This window comes from Gracilinanus agilis, chromosome 5, assembly GCF_016433145.1.
Source record: "Gracilinanus agilis isolate LMUSP501 chromosome 5, AgileGrace, whole genome shotgun sequence".
Taxonomy (NCBI): domain Eukaryota; kingdom Metazoa; phylum Chordata; class Mammalia; order Didelphimorphia; family Didelphidae; genus Gracilinanus; species Gracilinanus agilis.
In genome coordinates, this window is record NC_058134.1 from 156,921,120 (window position 1) to 156,936,108 (window position 14,989).

General features: G+C 38.4%; 1 protein-coding gene across 2 annotated transcripts in view; it reads right to left on the reverse strand.

The window, feature by feature from the left end:
* Nucleotides 1–14,989, reverse strand: part of MAGI2 (membrane associated guanylate kinase, WW and PDZ domain containing 2) — a 1,708,818-nt gene that overhangs the window by 221,371 nt on the left and 1,472,458 nt on the right. For both annotated transcript variants that reach the window (XM_044678723.1, XM_044678722.1), the window contains 2 exons: nt 13,353–13,444; nt 4,217–4,409 (listed from right to left, as the gene is read on the reverse strand). In XM_044678723.1, the coding sequence (XP_044534658.1) occupies nt 4,217–4,409; nt 13,353–13,444 (285 nt within the window). The remainder of the gene's footprint in view (nt 1–4,216; nt 4,410–13,352; nt 13,445–14,989) is intronic.

Consider the following 14,989-nt stretch of genomic DNA (forward strand, 5'->3'; position numbering starts at 1 on the left):
TGTATACTTTTTCTTTTCTTGCATTTGCTATGCCCCTGGTCTCCCTCAGTCAGCCCTACCCTTTGAAGATGTGCCATCCTGGGCCCTTAGTTGCTGCTCCCTCTTCTCTGCTACAGAAAGCTTGATATTTTAAATCATGGAAGGGAATGAGATCATCACAGGTGACAGTATAATGACAGTAGATGGATGGGAGGACCAAGGACCCTAGCCGTGACAAGTTCCTACATTTTACTGGGTAGGAGGAGAAATAAATAATAATACTGAGTATTTTTAACATTATTATTATGCTTGCTTTTGTTACTAATTATTATCTTCTAATCACTGTAGTTAGCATTTATATGAGGACAGCTAGGTAGTGCAGTGGATATATCATTGGGCTTGGATCTTGTCTCAGATACATACTGGGTATGTGACCTTGAGCAAGTCACTTAACTTCACCCAGTCTCAATTTCTTAATCTATAAAATGGGGATAATAATATTATTGTTGTTCAGTCATTTTTCAGATGTTTCTGATTCTTTGTGACCCCATTTGTGGTTTTCTTGGCAAAGATACTGGGCTGGTTTGCCATTTCCTTCTGCACCTTATTTAACAGATGAGGAACTGAGACAAATAGGGTTGTGACTTGTTCAAGGTCTCACAGCTAGTAAGTATCTGAAACCAGATTTAATCTGAGGAAGATGAATCTTCCTGATTCCAAACCCAGTGCTCTATCCCCTGTGCCACCTCACAACCCCATATAAATGCTATTACTAGTAAGAATGAAGACAGATTATAATCTTTCTGGTTAACTTCCATCTTTTTTCTATTTTTATTTTAACATTATTACTATTTTCTTTTCCAATGTCATAGCAATATACTTCTTGATTATCTTTTGTCTTTTTTATAAGCTAAAGTTGCTCAGCTTTTCTCCAGACTCTGATCTCCCTGAAAACATGTTGGATGTGGACCTCTCAGTCATTGTTTTTGCTTAGCAAGAAATCATCCACTTGGGAAAAAAACCCAATCATAATCTATGTCCCTTCTCTGAATGAGATAGTTATAAGCGCCCAAGGCTGCTGATTCTCCTTGGCTGACAGGGAAGGGAAAGGTGGTCTCTTCTCCATGGCGCTCTCTCTTCTTTATTCTGTAGACATTTACTATGGTCCTAAAGTATCCTCCACCAAGTTCAGTCATCCCCTACTAATGCTACATTCAAAGAGGAGGGAATTGAAGGTGGAAAAGTCTCTTGGTCCAAATGAGCAGTTGTCACAGAACATTTTCAAATCTGAATTACACTTGAAAGCCTAACTGTAAAGCCAGTAAAAATTGCAGCAGAGAGCACCTCCGCAGAAGTCACATATTTCACAAATTGTGCAAATGTATCTTTACAGCATTTGGCATAAACTCTCACAGCTTGGGCTGATGAGTACAAAATTTAATTTGCAATAATCAGCCAGAGGCAAGGGGAACATGAAATTATGTTGCTGCATTAGTTTTGCATTTTGCAATATATTTCCATGTAAATCAGGTATCATTTTAATTCAGGTTTGGATTCCCAAACACACAGCCCTTGGAACCTCCCTCCTTCCCTCGCCTCAAATGACTGTTATTAAAGATCACTTCCAAGGAAGAGAGAGAGTTAAATCTTAGCCAAGACAATGCTGCCTACTTTCTGGCATCTCTCCCAAGGATAAGGCATAATTCAAGGTGTTTTACTTCAGTGGGTCAAGTGGTGTGCCTGGAATCTCAGGAGATGTAATGGCATCTCTTAGCAAAACCTCTACACCATACAAGATATATGGCGGTCTACTGGGGAGGGCTGACGGCTCTTCTACCCAGCTCTCTTAAGTGATTGCTCCAGCTTTAAGTGTAGTCTCCAAAGAAAAGGGAAAGAAAGGGGCTTTTTTCTCTGGTTGTGAAATCTCCTCTTTTCTAGTCATAAATAGATGATAACTGCTTCTCTAATTAAAAAGTTGTCACACATACAAGCTTGTGAATCCCTGAATCAGAAGGAGGCTTATGAAAAAAAGAAATAACTGTCAACCGTGAATGCTCTGAGGAGGAAGCCTGCTGGTGGAACAGAAATATGGCTAGTTTGGGACATAGAAGACCTCGTGGCTCTGTCACTGACTTTCTGTATTAATTTAGGCAAGTGACTTCACATTCCTGGGTCTTAGTTTTCTTGGCTGCAAAATGAAAGATTTAGTGAAAATGGTCTCTAAGACCTTTTCTAACTCTATTATTTGTTGATTTGCTGAGCAGTGAAAGACAGGATAGAGCAGCAGAGAGGGAACTGGCCCTTAATCCCAAATAATCTGGGTTTAAATCCTGCCTGATACAGGAATCGGTATGGTTCAAAAGAAAAGTATTTATTGTGGTTTTTCAGTTGTGTCTGACTGTTCGTGACCCCATGGATCATAGCTGCCCATGGGCTTTTCTTGGCCAAGATACTGGAGTGGTTTACTGTTTCCTTCTCCAATGGATGCAGCTGATCCTTTTGTCAGGCAATCAGAGGTTAAGTAACCTCCTTCCTGCTAGAGTGGAAACCAGAGACCCCGGTTTTCGAATTTTGTCTCTGCCATATGTGAAGTGATATGTGCCACTTAGTACCACTTATAAGATATTGGGTAAAACCATAGCATTCTGGGGCTAGATTTAGGGCCAAAGTGACCTCAGAGGCTTTATAGACCAATCCCTTCATTTTGCTAATTAGGAAAATAAGAGTCAGGGAGATTAAGAGGTCTATCCAAGGTTCCATCAAGGTGGGGTTTGAACCCAAGTTTCTCTGACTCCAGAGTTAGCTTCTTTCGGTAGTACACAGTTAGCTGCTTATAAATAAAACAGTCAGATGGGTTTTTTTGTCACATGCCTTGTCAGATAAATGGATGATCAACTGAGAACTGTTGCCAAAAGAAAATGTTAGCTATTGTGCTCCATATGGAACCTGATGGCAAAAGTTGTTGTTAGTTCTGCCATTCTTCTTGACCTTACGTGGGGTTTTCTTGGCAAAGATACCAGAATGATTTGCCATCTCCTTCTCCAGCTCATTTTACAGATGAAGAAACTGAGGAAAATATGGTTAAGTGACTTGCTCAAGGTCACACAGTGGCTAAGTGTCTGAAGCAAGATATGAACTCAGAAAGATGAGTCTTCCTGATTCCAAGTCTGGTGCTCTATCTACTGTGCCACCTAGATACCCCATGGAATAACATTACAACTCAAAGAATGAGCATTGATTTAGAAGTAGAAGGAACTCAGAGCTGGGCCTGCTCTTCTTATTTTGTAGACAAGGAAATTGAGGTCCAGAAATATTTAGAGATTTCCCCAAGGTCACAGAGGTACTAAGTGTCTGGGCCAGGTTTCCAAACCAGGACCAAATTCAACACTTTTCTCACTATGCTTCTATTTATGCATCTATCTGAATAACATCTACTGCACTGAATCCTTAAGTTATTGTTATTTTTTTTAAATCAAGCATATAACTATAGGTATACTCCTATTTTATGTACAGAATAGCAGTGTCCCTGAAAGATTTCTGCATTATTATTTCCTTTTATAAGATCAATTATATTATAAATATGGCTGCTGGCTACTTAAAGGAAATCTGTGATGAATCCTTTTAGAAAGTAAAGAATCCGACTATAAAGGGAATAATTATTTACAATTTATCTGTTCTGTAAGTGTGATTTTTTTTGGGTAAATTGTGTTTTCTCCAAGTTAGACACAGCTGTCCTTTCCTGTATTCGAGAACCACATTCAATGCTACCTTTTATCTGACCTCACAATGAAAGTCAATTTTCCCTCTTGGTTGGCTTATTATATTGTCACAATGCCACAGAACTCAGCTGGTGTACATAGTGAGGGCCATTTTTCTCCAAAGACATATTTTCAGCTTCTATAGATTCCTTCTTATAACCACCACTCACTAAATAATATGTATTCCTTGAATTAGCATCAGTCTTTATTAGAAATCTTTAATGACTTTAATGATTATAAGCAGTATGTAGGGCCTCTCAATCTGTTTGGCTTTTTGTTCTTGAGGTACAATTAAGCAATTAAAAGCCAAAGCAAACCTTAATACATTTTAAGCATTAAGATTCCTCCCCAAAAGAAAACAGTCAAATACTTTAACGCTTTGTTCTCTTTTCTAATGATATTTTTTTTCCAGGAATGTTTCTTCCCTTCTTATAACTCGATTCCCCCCCCCCCCAGCTTCCTAGTTTTTGGCAACATACCTACAGACATCACTTTTCTTCTTATAGTTAGGTTCACCTGCCCATTTCTGGCTGCATTATGCATGAGGTCAATGACATATCGGTGGGTCTTTCCAGCCACAGGAATGCCATCCACATAGACCAGTTCATCACCAGGGTGCAAGCGGCCATCTCTGTCTGCTGAGCCCATGGCAATGACTGCTCCAATCAAAATCTAGAGAATTAAAGAGAAAGAAAACAAAGTTTTAAACATGTCCTCCCATATTCTGCCTTCTTTCCAAATACTCCTCCATTAAGGAGGAGAACTGGGACACGATTCTTTCCCTGGTGTGCAAATACCTCCATTTCTTAGAACAGAAGTCAACTAATTATGGCTCCCCTTCAAATCCAATCCCTCCTTCCTCCCTCTTCTGCCCTCTGTTTGTATCCTTTGGGTCTATGAGCCAAGAATTGTTTCAATGATGAAAACTGACCCTTGCCTCCGAGAATATAAACTGATTTCATTAAAAATCCTTTCAGGTTGTGAGCTTAGTGTATGAATACAAATTCTTATTTTGTGTCCTGAAAATAAAATTGGTTAAAAAAAATCTGATGTTAATAACAATATAAACAATTTCTTATTTGGATGGATCTGATTGGGCAAAGAAGGAAGGATGACCTAGGCTGCCACAAGAAGTATGTTTTGGTATTTCCAGAAGATGTAGGTAGGAAGAAACTATCTTTAGGGCTTTCTCTAAATCTACCACTCCTAAAGCTCTCAAAGAAAACCTGCTTCAGTCTTTTCTCTTAACCCGATGTGTTCTATTCATAATAATGTAGTCTCACTGTACTTTCTACTATGCGACAATCTCTCAACTTCATTTGTCCCTGAAATGGGTTTTTATCTATAGGTGCATAGCACGTGGGAGGAGGGTCTTCTTGTCTAGAAAAGTCCTTTCTCATATCTTGTGGTCATTTTCATGCAAGGCAAAATTCAGGTTTGCAGCTTGCTTTGGAGTCTAATTTCACTTCAGTACCTCGTGTTAACAAAGAGGAAGGGCACAGGTGTCCATATTTCAGTCCCGCTGGTAATAAACAATCCATTTGGCCTGCAAACAATTTTGCCACTCCACAGATTTTTGTCAGTCCCCATTTCAATTTCCCATCAGTATTCATTTGTGCTTGTGTCTTATTCCACTACTAAGCTATAAAGCAAATGTCACAAGAGCAGGGACTACCTTAGCCAAACTGTATATCTCAGCACCTAGCTCAGTGCGATGAATACTTCATAAATGTTTATCAAGTGAATAAGTGATGATGTAATTATTTTGTGATTATTAATAATAACTTGAAGAAATTTCAGAGTCACTAATTCTCTGGGGGGTGTTTTCATCTTCATTCCAATTATTATCTACCCACAACCTGGTTTTTTTCAATTTTATTCATCCAGTTCATTGGGCAATAAGCACTTATTGTACCTACTAAGTGCCAGGCAATGTGCTAAGCTTTCAGGTTCTGCATCTGGCCTCCAAACTCATTTGCAAGTCAATCATGTCCTCAGACCTTGGTTTCAGACAATGCCTTTAGACTGAGAATTGACAATCAGGGCTATGTCTTTTAATGTGGCAGGTGAATAATTATGAAATTGTTAACAGCAATGTCTGGGGTGGGACCAGGACCCTGTTTTCATTCAAACTGCTCACTGAAGAATGTTTACTTAGCAACATGGCACCATCATTTGAATAACTAACACACACTAACTGATTGTTGTAGAGACAAGGCATTCTGAATAATCCTGCACTGCTTCCGAAAGAATAGACAAAACCTTAGGCAAACCACTAGCTTTCTTCATTCCTAAGCATGGAAATTTCCCATCCTGAATCTGATTTCTTTCTTCTAGCTCTAGAAACACACACACACACACACACACACACACAAAATCATCTGTGGGGAAGAAGTGGCATATAATGTTTTAATGAAGTGACTCATTGCTATTATTATAGGAAGGTGCAATTCTTCTGTTTTAGACTGGCTTTAGAGAAAGCTTCTTTACCTGTTAAACTGCCCCACCCCATTTGCCACAGTTCAGCATCTTCCTGATTTTTTTACATTCTTCCTTTTTTCCCTTCTGGTCATGCTGAGCTGAATTTATGAGTTTCTTTTTAGAGACTTCCAATTTATTCTTCAAAAGGATCAACCCACTATGGAAGGCTTCAAAGATTTGGAAAAGTGCTTTGTGCAAGACCTAGTTAAAATGAAAGTTTACTCAACTCTACTGCACAACAAAAAACAGCATTTAGGTAGCCCCATGCAAAGAAGGCTTTGACCTTCTGATTGCCCATATGCATTGGTGGGAGAGTTTGTCATTAGCTATCTGGAGAAAGGAATGTTTGTGGACTTGCTGCTGCTGGGCTTATAGTAATGGTAGGGCTTCCTTCCTGGCTGGTAAATTATTACTTTCAAGGGAATGTTCTCCACAAAAATATCACTCTGACACCAACTGAAAGAAGCCAACCAACAAAAAGAGAGCACACACAGAGAAAGCCATAACTGGAAGGGGGAGCAGTCTTTGCAAAAGATGTGCAATCAGAAGTCCCATTGGGAAATCATTACTCCTTTGCTCTCCCCCAAGCCCCTGAAAAAAACCAAAACAAAACAAAAACAAACAAATCAGTATACTAAGTAGTGTTAAGGGAGGAAAAGAAGGCTATGCCCCATGCTCCAGCTTTGACCTATGCTGCAAAATGGAATATTACAGCAATAGGCCATTTTTCCTGCCCTGTTTGTAGGGTTTTAAAATGATTTTCCTCCATCCTAATTTCCCTGAAGACTTGAATTTCCCAAAGGTAGGACTTGCTAATGAATCTAGTAACTATCAAGTGGAAATGCTTACCTACAATTTAATTATATTTGAGACACCAATTAAGATTGGATGCAAAGAGATTTAAATAATAAACAAATGTTTATTATGATCAGAGAGTTAAAAGAGAACTTGGAGGACATCTAGTCTAACTCCATCATTTGAAATGTGCTTTGTAACCATAAATGAAGGAATTGAGGAGACTAGAACAAGTGATTAATTGTGGAAACTCAGAGTGAACCATGACTCTTGTGACTCAGTTCTAGATTTAGTTTACTTTCTATTCAATTATAAGTCTAACCTAAGGAGGAGGAGGAGGAGGAGGAGTAAAAGTATTAGTGGTAGTAGTAATAATAGCAGCAGCAGCAGTAGTATCCTAGTAATAGTATTAGTATTAGTAGTAGGAGTAGGAGTAGTAGTTAGTAGTAGAAGTAGTAATAGGAGTAGTAGGAGTAATAGGAGTAGTAGGAGTAGTAGGAGTGGTGATTACCATCTGAGTCATGTAGTTGGGAGTGACATCTTTACCAAATCTCAAAACCTGAACTGGGCTCCTCAGTTTAAAAGTCCTTCATGATTTGATCTTATTCCCTTTCCCATGGCCTCTATTGATTTCTTCTCTATTTTTTTTTACACAGATTTTCTCCTAGGGCTTTTTCCATTGCACTGTTTCCAAAATCTCACCATCTTTATGCCTTCCCATCTCTTCTCAGCTCACAGAAGGAAATCCCATTTTTGTTCCTTTATGGCAATTTTTCACGTCTTCCCATTTCTAGTGTTACTTAACTGTGAAAAGCATTCTCTACTTCAGGAAAGATGCCCATTTGTTTTGTTTGAGTTAGAGTCCTACTGTTTATGATTTACTAAAAACAAGGTTGTTTTGTTTAATGTGCACCCTGAGATGTCAATAACACTCTGTATGTATGAGAGCAGTAGTCCTTTTGCTGTAACATAGGGAGTTTCTTGTGATTTGGGACTGAGGTTTGCAATTCTTCTTTTATGGCATTTGAAAAATGAAATGTGGCTACTCCATCTTAATTCATGTCTTCTCCACATTTACATTACATCTAATAAAGGTGGAAGGCAGTACTTATGAAGGTTCCTAATGGCCGAAACTTTCTCCATTTACTGGGTTTCAGGATTTCCCAGTTTTTAAGTAGGTAGTCTCTATCTTAACTCTCTTCAGTGGAATTTAATCTCCTGCATTACAATTTAAATGTTAAGTTTATAACTTTCAGTTTGAAGATGCTTTAAATGACTCAAATGAAGGAAAAAGCCAATGGAAATAAAAAAATATAATAGGTATGAATATTAATCCATGTAATCCAAAGCTTATCACAAATTCTTGAGCCCTGCCTACTAGTGGGTACAGGAGGAGCTACTGGACTTCAGCCAGCTTTTGGGAAGATGGAGATGCTGAGTGCCCTCTGGACAGAATGCAGCAAAGAAGCTGAGGACAGGATCACAACTGGGGATTCACAGTCTGTAGCTCCAGTTTTGGGAAAACAGTTCATTTTAGTATCAATACAAATGCTTTGGTGCTGGGTTAGAAACAGCAAGATCTCTCCAGAAATGACATTGTGCTCTCAATCAGTGCTAAATCTCAAACTGCATGGTTTCTGTCTTCTATTTCTACTCAATTTGTCTTTTTCATAGACTGTAGGAAGTAAGCTAAAGGAATATACATTACATATCAATACATATTTTAGATATATATGTAGCATAACATTGAAAATGAGACCTTTATTGGGAAATAACATAAATGTTTCCCTTCTCATTTTTCTGTATTGTTTTTGTTTGTGGGAAAAAATTAAATTTGTAAAGTAATCATAATTGTCTTTATTTCCTTCTATGATCCTCTCTATCCTTTATGAAAAGTTCTTATTTGCAGACCCAAAAGGTAATTTCTTGCTTGCTCCTCTAATTTATTTAATCACTTTACCTCCTTAAAAAGAAGTCGTCTTTGGGGAATACTGAATTTCTTCTTACGAAGATAATGCCGAAGAGATGATAGAAGGAAATAGGGGAGGAGAAGCTGGAGCTGATGCTCACTCTCTCTTCCTCATCTGTATTTTCTAATGTTTTTGAGGAGTCAAATTATCCTTAATGGTGGTGAAGATGCTGACAGAATAGGCACCCCTTGAGGGCAGGGATCCTGTGTTTGTCCTGGAATTTATTTATACTGTATTAACTGTCCCGCACAGTGTCTGACAGGGCAAACAATAAAGCTTGTGGCATCGATTGTGGAGGAAGAACATTGGTTTAGTACTCGATTTTTCACCTCAATGCCTTTGCTTATACCATGCCCTCATCTATGCCTAGAATGCTCTCCTCTATCTCCCCACACCTGTGGAATTTCTATTCATTTAAATCCTAACTGAATTCCACTTGCTTTATGAAATCCTTTTTAGACGGATAATGAACTTTGTGCCTTAGATCTCAGAGCTCTTTATACCTTTCTCATAATGTCATTTTTATTTCTGTATCAGCATAAGCCTACAGATTTAGAGTGAAAAGAGATGTGAGATGCTACTTAGTCCAGCCCCTTTGTTTTATAATTGAGGAAGCTGAAGGGAAATTAAAGGACTGCCCCAAGGTCACCAAGCTCATGCCAGAAGAACCATCTAAACTGAATTGCTCTGACTCCAGAGCTAATATTCTTCTTGCTGTACTATATAGTCTTCTCTGTTGTAATATGCTTCCAATTAAATTTATTTGTCGGTCTTATTGAATGAGATATTATGTGTAGAGGAACGCAGTATGCCGGGCACATGATGGATGCTATATAAATGCTTCTTCCCTTCTCCTTCTTTTTGCTTTTGTGTCCTGTCCCCCCTGCTAGACTGTAAGAGTTAGAGAGAATGGACTTATTTAAATTTTGCCTTTTCTCCAATAACTAGAATACCTAATACAGTATGCCCATGCTGCAGATGTCTTTAGTGAATACTTGTAAAATTCTTCTTGCTGTTCTTCTGGGAGGAAGAAGGTGGGGATGAAAGTAAAGCTGCTGACCTTTGTCTCCTTCCTTCTCATTCCTCTGACACGTATTTATTGAACGCTCCCTGTGCTTGGGATTCAGGCTGTCCTTTTTATTCCATCTTCTCCTCTACAATGAAGTTTGTATCTTTTTTTTTTTTCAGTGCCGAGGTAAATTTGGGGCCTTATGGAATATGAACAGAACATGTAACCTACAGAAGATCTGCTCTTGCTCTTAGAAATAAGGGTGGCAGCTCTGGCTCTGAGGACTTCCTTTTACTGACATTTGGTGTAGAAATGGAGACTCCGTCCTGGTCATGTTTCTGTCTACAACCTCTGTAGCAGATGCCGGCAATTCTTTCTGTGTGGAGCTACACCTGAAGACCTCGTAAAAGTCTCAGGCGCCAAAGCGCTCTAAAAGCGAGAATTTATGATGAGTTTTTGAGATCAGTCACACCATACTGATGCTCCACATGCCTAACTAATTAATTAATTCCCTATATTGTGCACACAGAGCTCCGGCTTGGAGGCATGGCTTTCATGCCTTCCAAATACACTACAGTATTGAGACCGGAGCAAAAGAAAGAATGCTCGTCCTGGAAGAGTTTGCAATCTAAATGAGGGGCTAATGCATACACATGTAATTACTGTAGGTGGCTAGAGAAGAAAATATATAAGGAAACACTATATACAATTACATATGTGTGTATAAATATATACAGACATATGATTATATGATATATAACATGTGTAAATATAGTTACTAATTATGTTATATATTGATGTTTATGTTATATTATACATGATAACAGATTGATAATGATAATATGTTTCTGAATGCAAATCAATGTCTAAATATTCTTCTACATTTTTTCTGCTTCTCTCCCTGTGCATCAACATTGGGGTAATTTAGGTCATGTGGAATTCTGTGGCTGACAGTTCCTAAACTTCATGTCCAGGGGCTAAGAGGCTAGGCTCTTTTTCAGAAGGGTCTTTACCTATGAAATGCCTTCCTTATCAGAACAAATAGTTGATTGTTGGAAGACAATCAGAATTAAGACAGAGCAATGAAGGTGTTGCCTGAATATGCCAATCAATCCAATTAATCAATCAATGAACATTTATTAAGTCCCTACTGTATGCCAAAATCCAGAGGGCACTGACTGCATTTTTTTCTTTTGATCTACAGCATAGAAAAAAAATTAGCTCAGCTTCTAGTTAGCAAGAATAATTCAATTAAAACAAGAAGCTAACAGATAGCTCTTCTTTCAGCAGCTACCATCCAGGGAAGGTCCATCTTGGATCAGGCCAGCAGTTTTCTCCCCCATCCTCCAGCATAGATTTTGAAAGAGTCTTGGGTCTATGTTCAACATTAACCGAATTTGTCTTTAAATGTTAATGTGAGAATCCACCTCATGCTCCTTTTCCCATTGGTGAATTACTCTTGAGGTCTTCCTTTTGGGAAGGGGCTAATAAATCGATGCCTCTAAGCTGAAGCCATAGCCTGAAATAGCCATCAATTACTGTCCTAAACCTGGAATAAGCCTTTACTGTGCTGGGCCCCTTTTTCCATTGGTGCCGTCCTCCTGGGGTTCGCCCTTTGGGAGAGATCCTGTGTGTCGTCATCACTGTGCTCCTGACTTTCTGGACTTCAGGAGCTTGTCCCCACGTCAGAGACCTTCAAGCTCCTCAGCCCCACTTTCCAGTTTCCTTTTGTGCCTTCCCTTGCCCATTTAGATCATAAACTCCTTGGGGGCAGAGACTCTCTTTTTGTTTGTAATTGTATTCCCAGGGTTTAGCACACACAGTATCTGGTTGACTTTTACGCTCAGCTCAAATCTTACCTTTCCCTTACTTCCTTAGCCTTATTGCCCTTCCCTCTGTTTATTATGCCCAATTTATCATGTTGACACATATTTGTTTGCATGCTGTCTCCTTCATTAGATTGGGAGCTCCATGAGAACAGGGATCATTTTTTTGCCTTTCTTGGTACTGTCTGCATTTGGCACAGTTCCTGGCACACAGAAGGCACTTGATAAATGTTAGCTAACTGACTAAATGGCACGCAATAAGTGCTCAGCAAATGCTTCTTACCTTGCCTTGGTCTGTGCATATTTGGTGACTCATGTGCCTGGCAACAAAATTGCTAGTTAAGACTTTGCACAGACAACTTATATAATGACAAGACAAAGGCTCGTGTCTTGCTTAATTAAAAAAAAAACCAAACCTCTCCCCCTGCTTAGCACAGTGTTCTGCACATAGTAGGCAGTGAAAGTTTTTTGACTCAAATTTAATTGAATCTAGTCCAGTTTCCAGTGTGGCCATGGAAGATTTTTTTCCTATAGAACAGGGAGAATCAGTCAGTCTTTATACTTAAATACCTTCTATGATACAAAAGCTCATTGCCTGTAGGGCAGCCATTCTACTCTGGACAGTTCTATTTTCTTAGAAATAAGGTTCATCAGTCAGTTTTCACTATACAAAATATATTTATATGTCATTTTATAGTCTAATTTTAATAAGCATTCTTAACTCCAACTTCTCTGACACATTTTATGTATCTTCACAAACATTTAACATCTTAATTTGTTTTCTAATGTGTTAATAAATCTTTCTTCCTTTTTCAGTATCCTCTTATCCATCCAGATTGGTGACAGACATACACACACTCACATACTGACATGATTAATAGTTAGTCAAACGAGTGCTTCCTCCGAGTTTTTCGCATCATCAACACAATGCCAAATGAAGTTTCTTTTACCCTTCATCCTCATGCCTACTACTTACCTAAAAAATAATCATGTTGGAGATTATATGACATTCTATATATATTTTAGCTCTGTTTTAACTCCTCTATTTTTGGCCCCATTGGCTCTCAATCAAAATGTCAGTGCAATTCTATTTCTTAAAAAAGTTTTATTGATGTATTTGTTTTAAAATCACAAACATTCACAGTTTATTTCCAATAAATGGCCTCCTTAAACATATCTTCCATAATATTAGAGTTCTATCCGTAGGCTACTCTCCAGAGAATTTAGTACTTTTATACAATCAAATATCTGAATGATGAAAACAAACAAAAAATCCATTCTACTTTAAATGAAGAGGAATAGAAAGTTGTGTGTCTTTTTCTAGCAATACAAATTATTCACAATGATTTATTGGGGATGAACATGCTGACATTTTGAGAGATCTGCCTTTTCAAATTGACCAGAAGATTTTTTGTTCTTTTTCTTGGAGTCCTGAATGGCTATTTCCTTTCAGACCATTAAAAGACACGATATTTTCTGATATTTACATAGTCAACAGAGCCATAATGTGAAGAGCCAGGTAGAATCAACTTACAGGTTGTCCAGGTTCATCTCCCCCAAGGATTCTGAAGCCAAATCCAGACTCCATCCTCCGAAGGTGAACATCCAACTCTTTATAATCTGGACCTAGTATAAAGAAGATACCATTGAGTAATGAATCCTGCCTTCTCCCCGGCCCCTAGAGGAACTGAACATCTCAATGATTAATTCCATGGATATGATTAATGACAGTGCTGTCAGAGTTGGTAGAGTGCACGGAGGAAGAAAAAGTATGCTCCAGTGACAAAGATTAGGCATTCCAAAATGAGGTTAGTCCCCAGAATAGCAGTGTCCAGCAAAGGGCACTGACTCATGCTGGACAGCGCTCCCGGCATCCACAAAGAGTTCTCATGGGTCTCTTGACTTAAGGAGATGCAGGGTGGCATCATATATTGAGAGGTGGGATAATGGGGAGTTACTGATGACATCTATCAGAATGTGACATGGATGTATCAGAATCTCAGAGGAAAAACAATATAACTGATGAAAAATCCTCTTTGGAAACTTTTGAAAATTAGAAATAGTTGGATTTAAATTTATTTTCTGTGGGGTTCAGATGGAGTTTTTCCTTCCTGACAATCTTTGATAAAATATGCTTGGGGCTAAATGAACTCTCATCCCCCAAAACTCTTAAAAAATGGAAGATACTAGGAAATGCATTTTTATCTCCATTATCATATTCATAAAATGAATTGATAGTATGCCATTTTTTTCCTGTTCTCTGGCAGCTGAAACAACAGATGTGTGCCTAAAATAAAATTTTACTGGCAAATTTGCTTGAATGGTATTTTTGGTTTTCTTTCACTGCCTGTCTCTTCCTTCCATCCAGAAAAATGCATTTAGGAAAAATATAAGAAATTATTTACTTTTTAAAGTGAATATTATTTACAGTTACTTATTTTCCTGTTCTTTCTCAGTAAGGGAAAAAAATAGTCTAGGAACTTTGTCATGAATGGCAGGCATCTCCACTGCTATAAACTAAATAAGTGATAAGGAACTCTATGGTGATGCACCATCAGTTCCTAGATCTTAAAGGATTTTATGGAAAGATAACTGACAGAAGAAAAGTTGTTGGATTTTCTCCTGTTTAAGTGAGAGATTCCTGGGAATTGGGAAGTAGGATGGAGTTTAAGGGGCAGCACCCTTTGCTACATTTCTTTTTCTTTCTTTCTCTCCTGCAACCAGATGGTTAAGTTCCATGACTTGACCAGAAAAAGGATAGATAGGGGAGACTTACTGGCTAATGGTTAGGTTAATCTTCTTCGGATTCTATGATGCATGGGGTTTCAGAGGTAAGGCTAAGCAATTATTCATATGTGGCTTTCTTCTTTACTTAGCTCAGTGGATACTCCCCATGCCCTCCCCAAGCTTCCATTGCACAATTTCACCAACACATCCACAGAAGAGATTACATTTATTTATCACTTTAATGGTTACAACATACTTTATCTCAAAACAACCCTAGGAAGTAGGTAGAATAAACATTACTATTCCTATTTAATAGATGAGGCAACTGGAGCTCAGAGGGAGCTTAAGTGATTTGTCTAGTCTCCCATAAGCAGCAAATATCTGGTTTAGCTCTTGATTTCAGAATTCCCTGAATGATACCCATGCTCCTTCCAGCAGAGGATC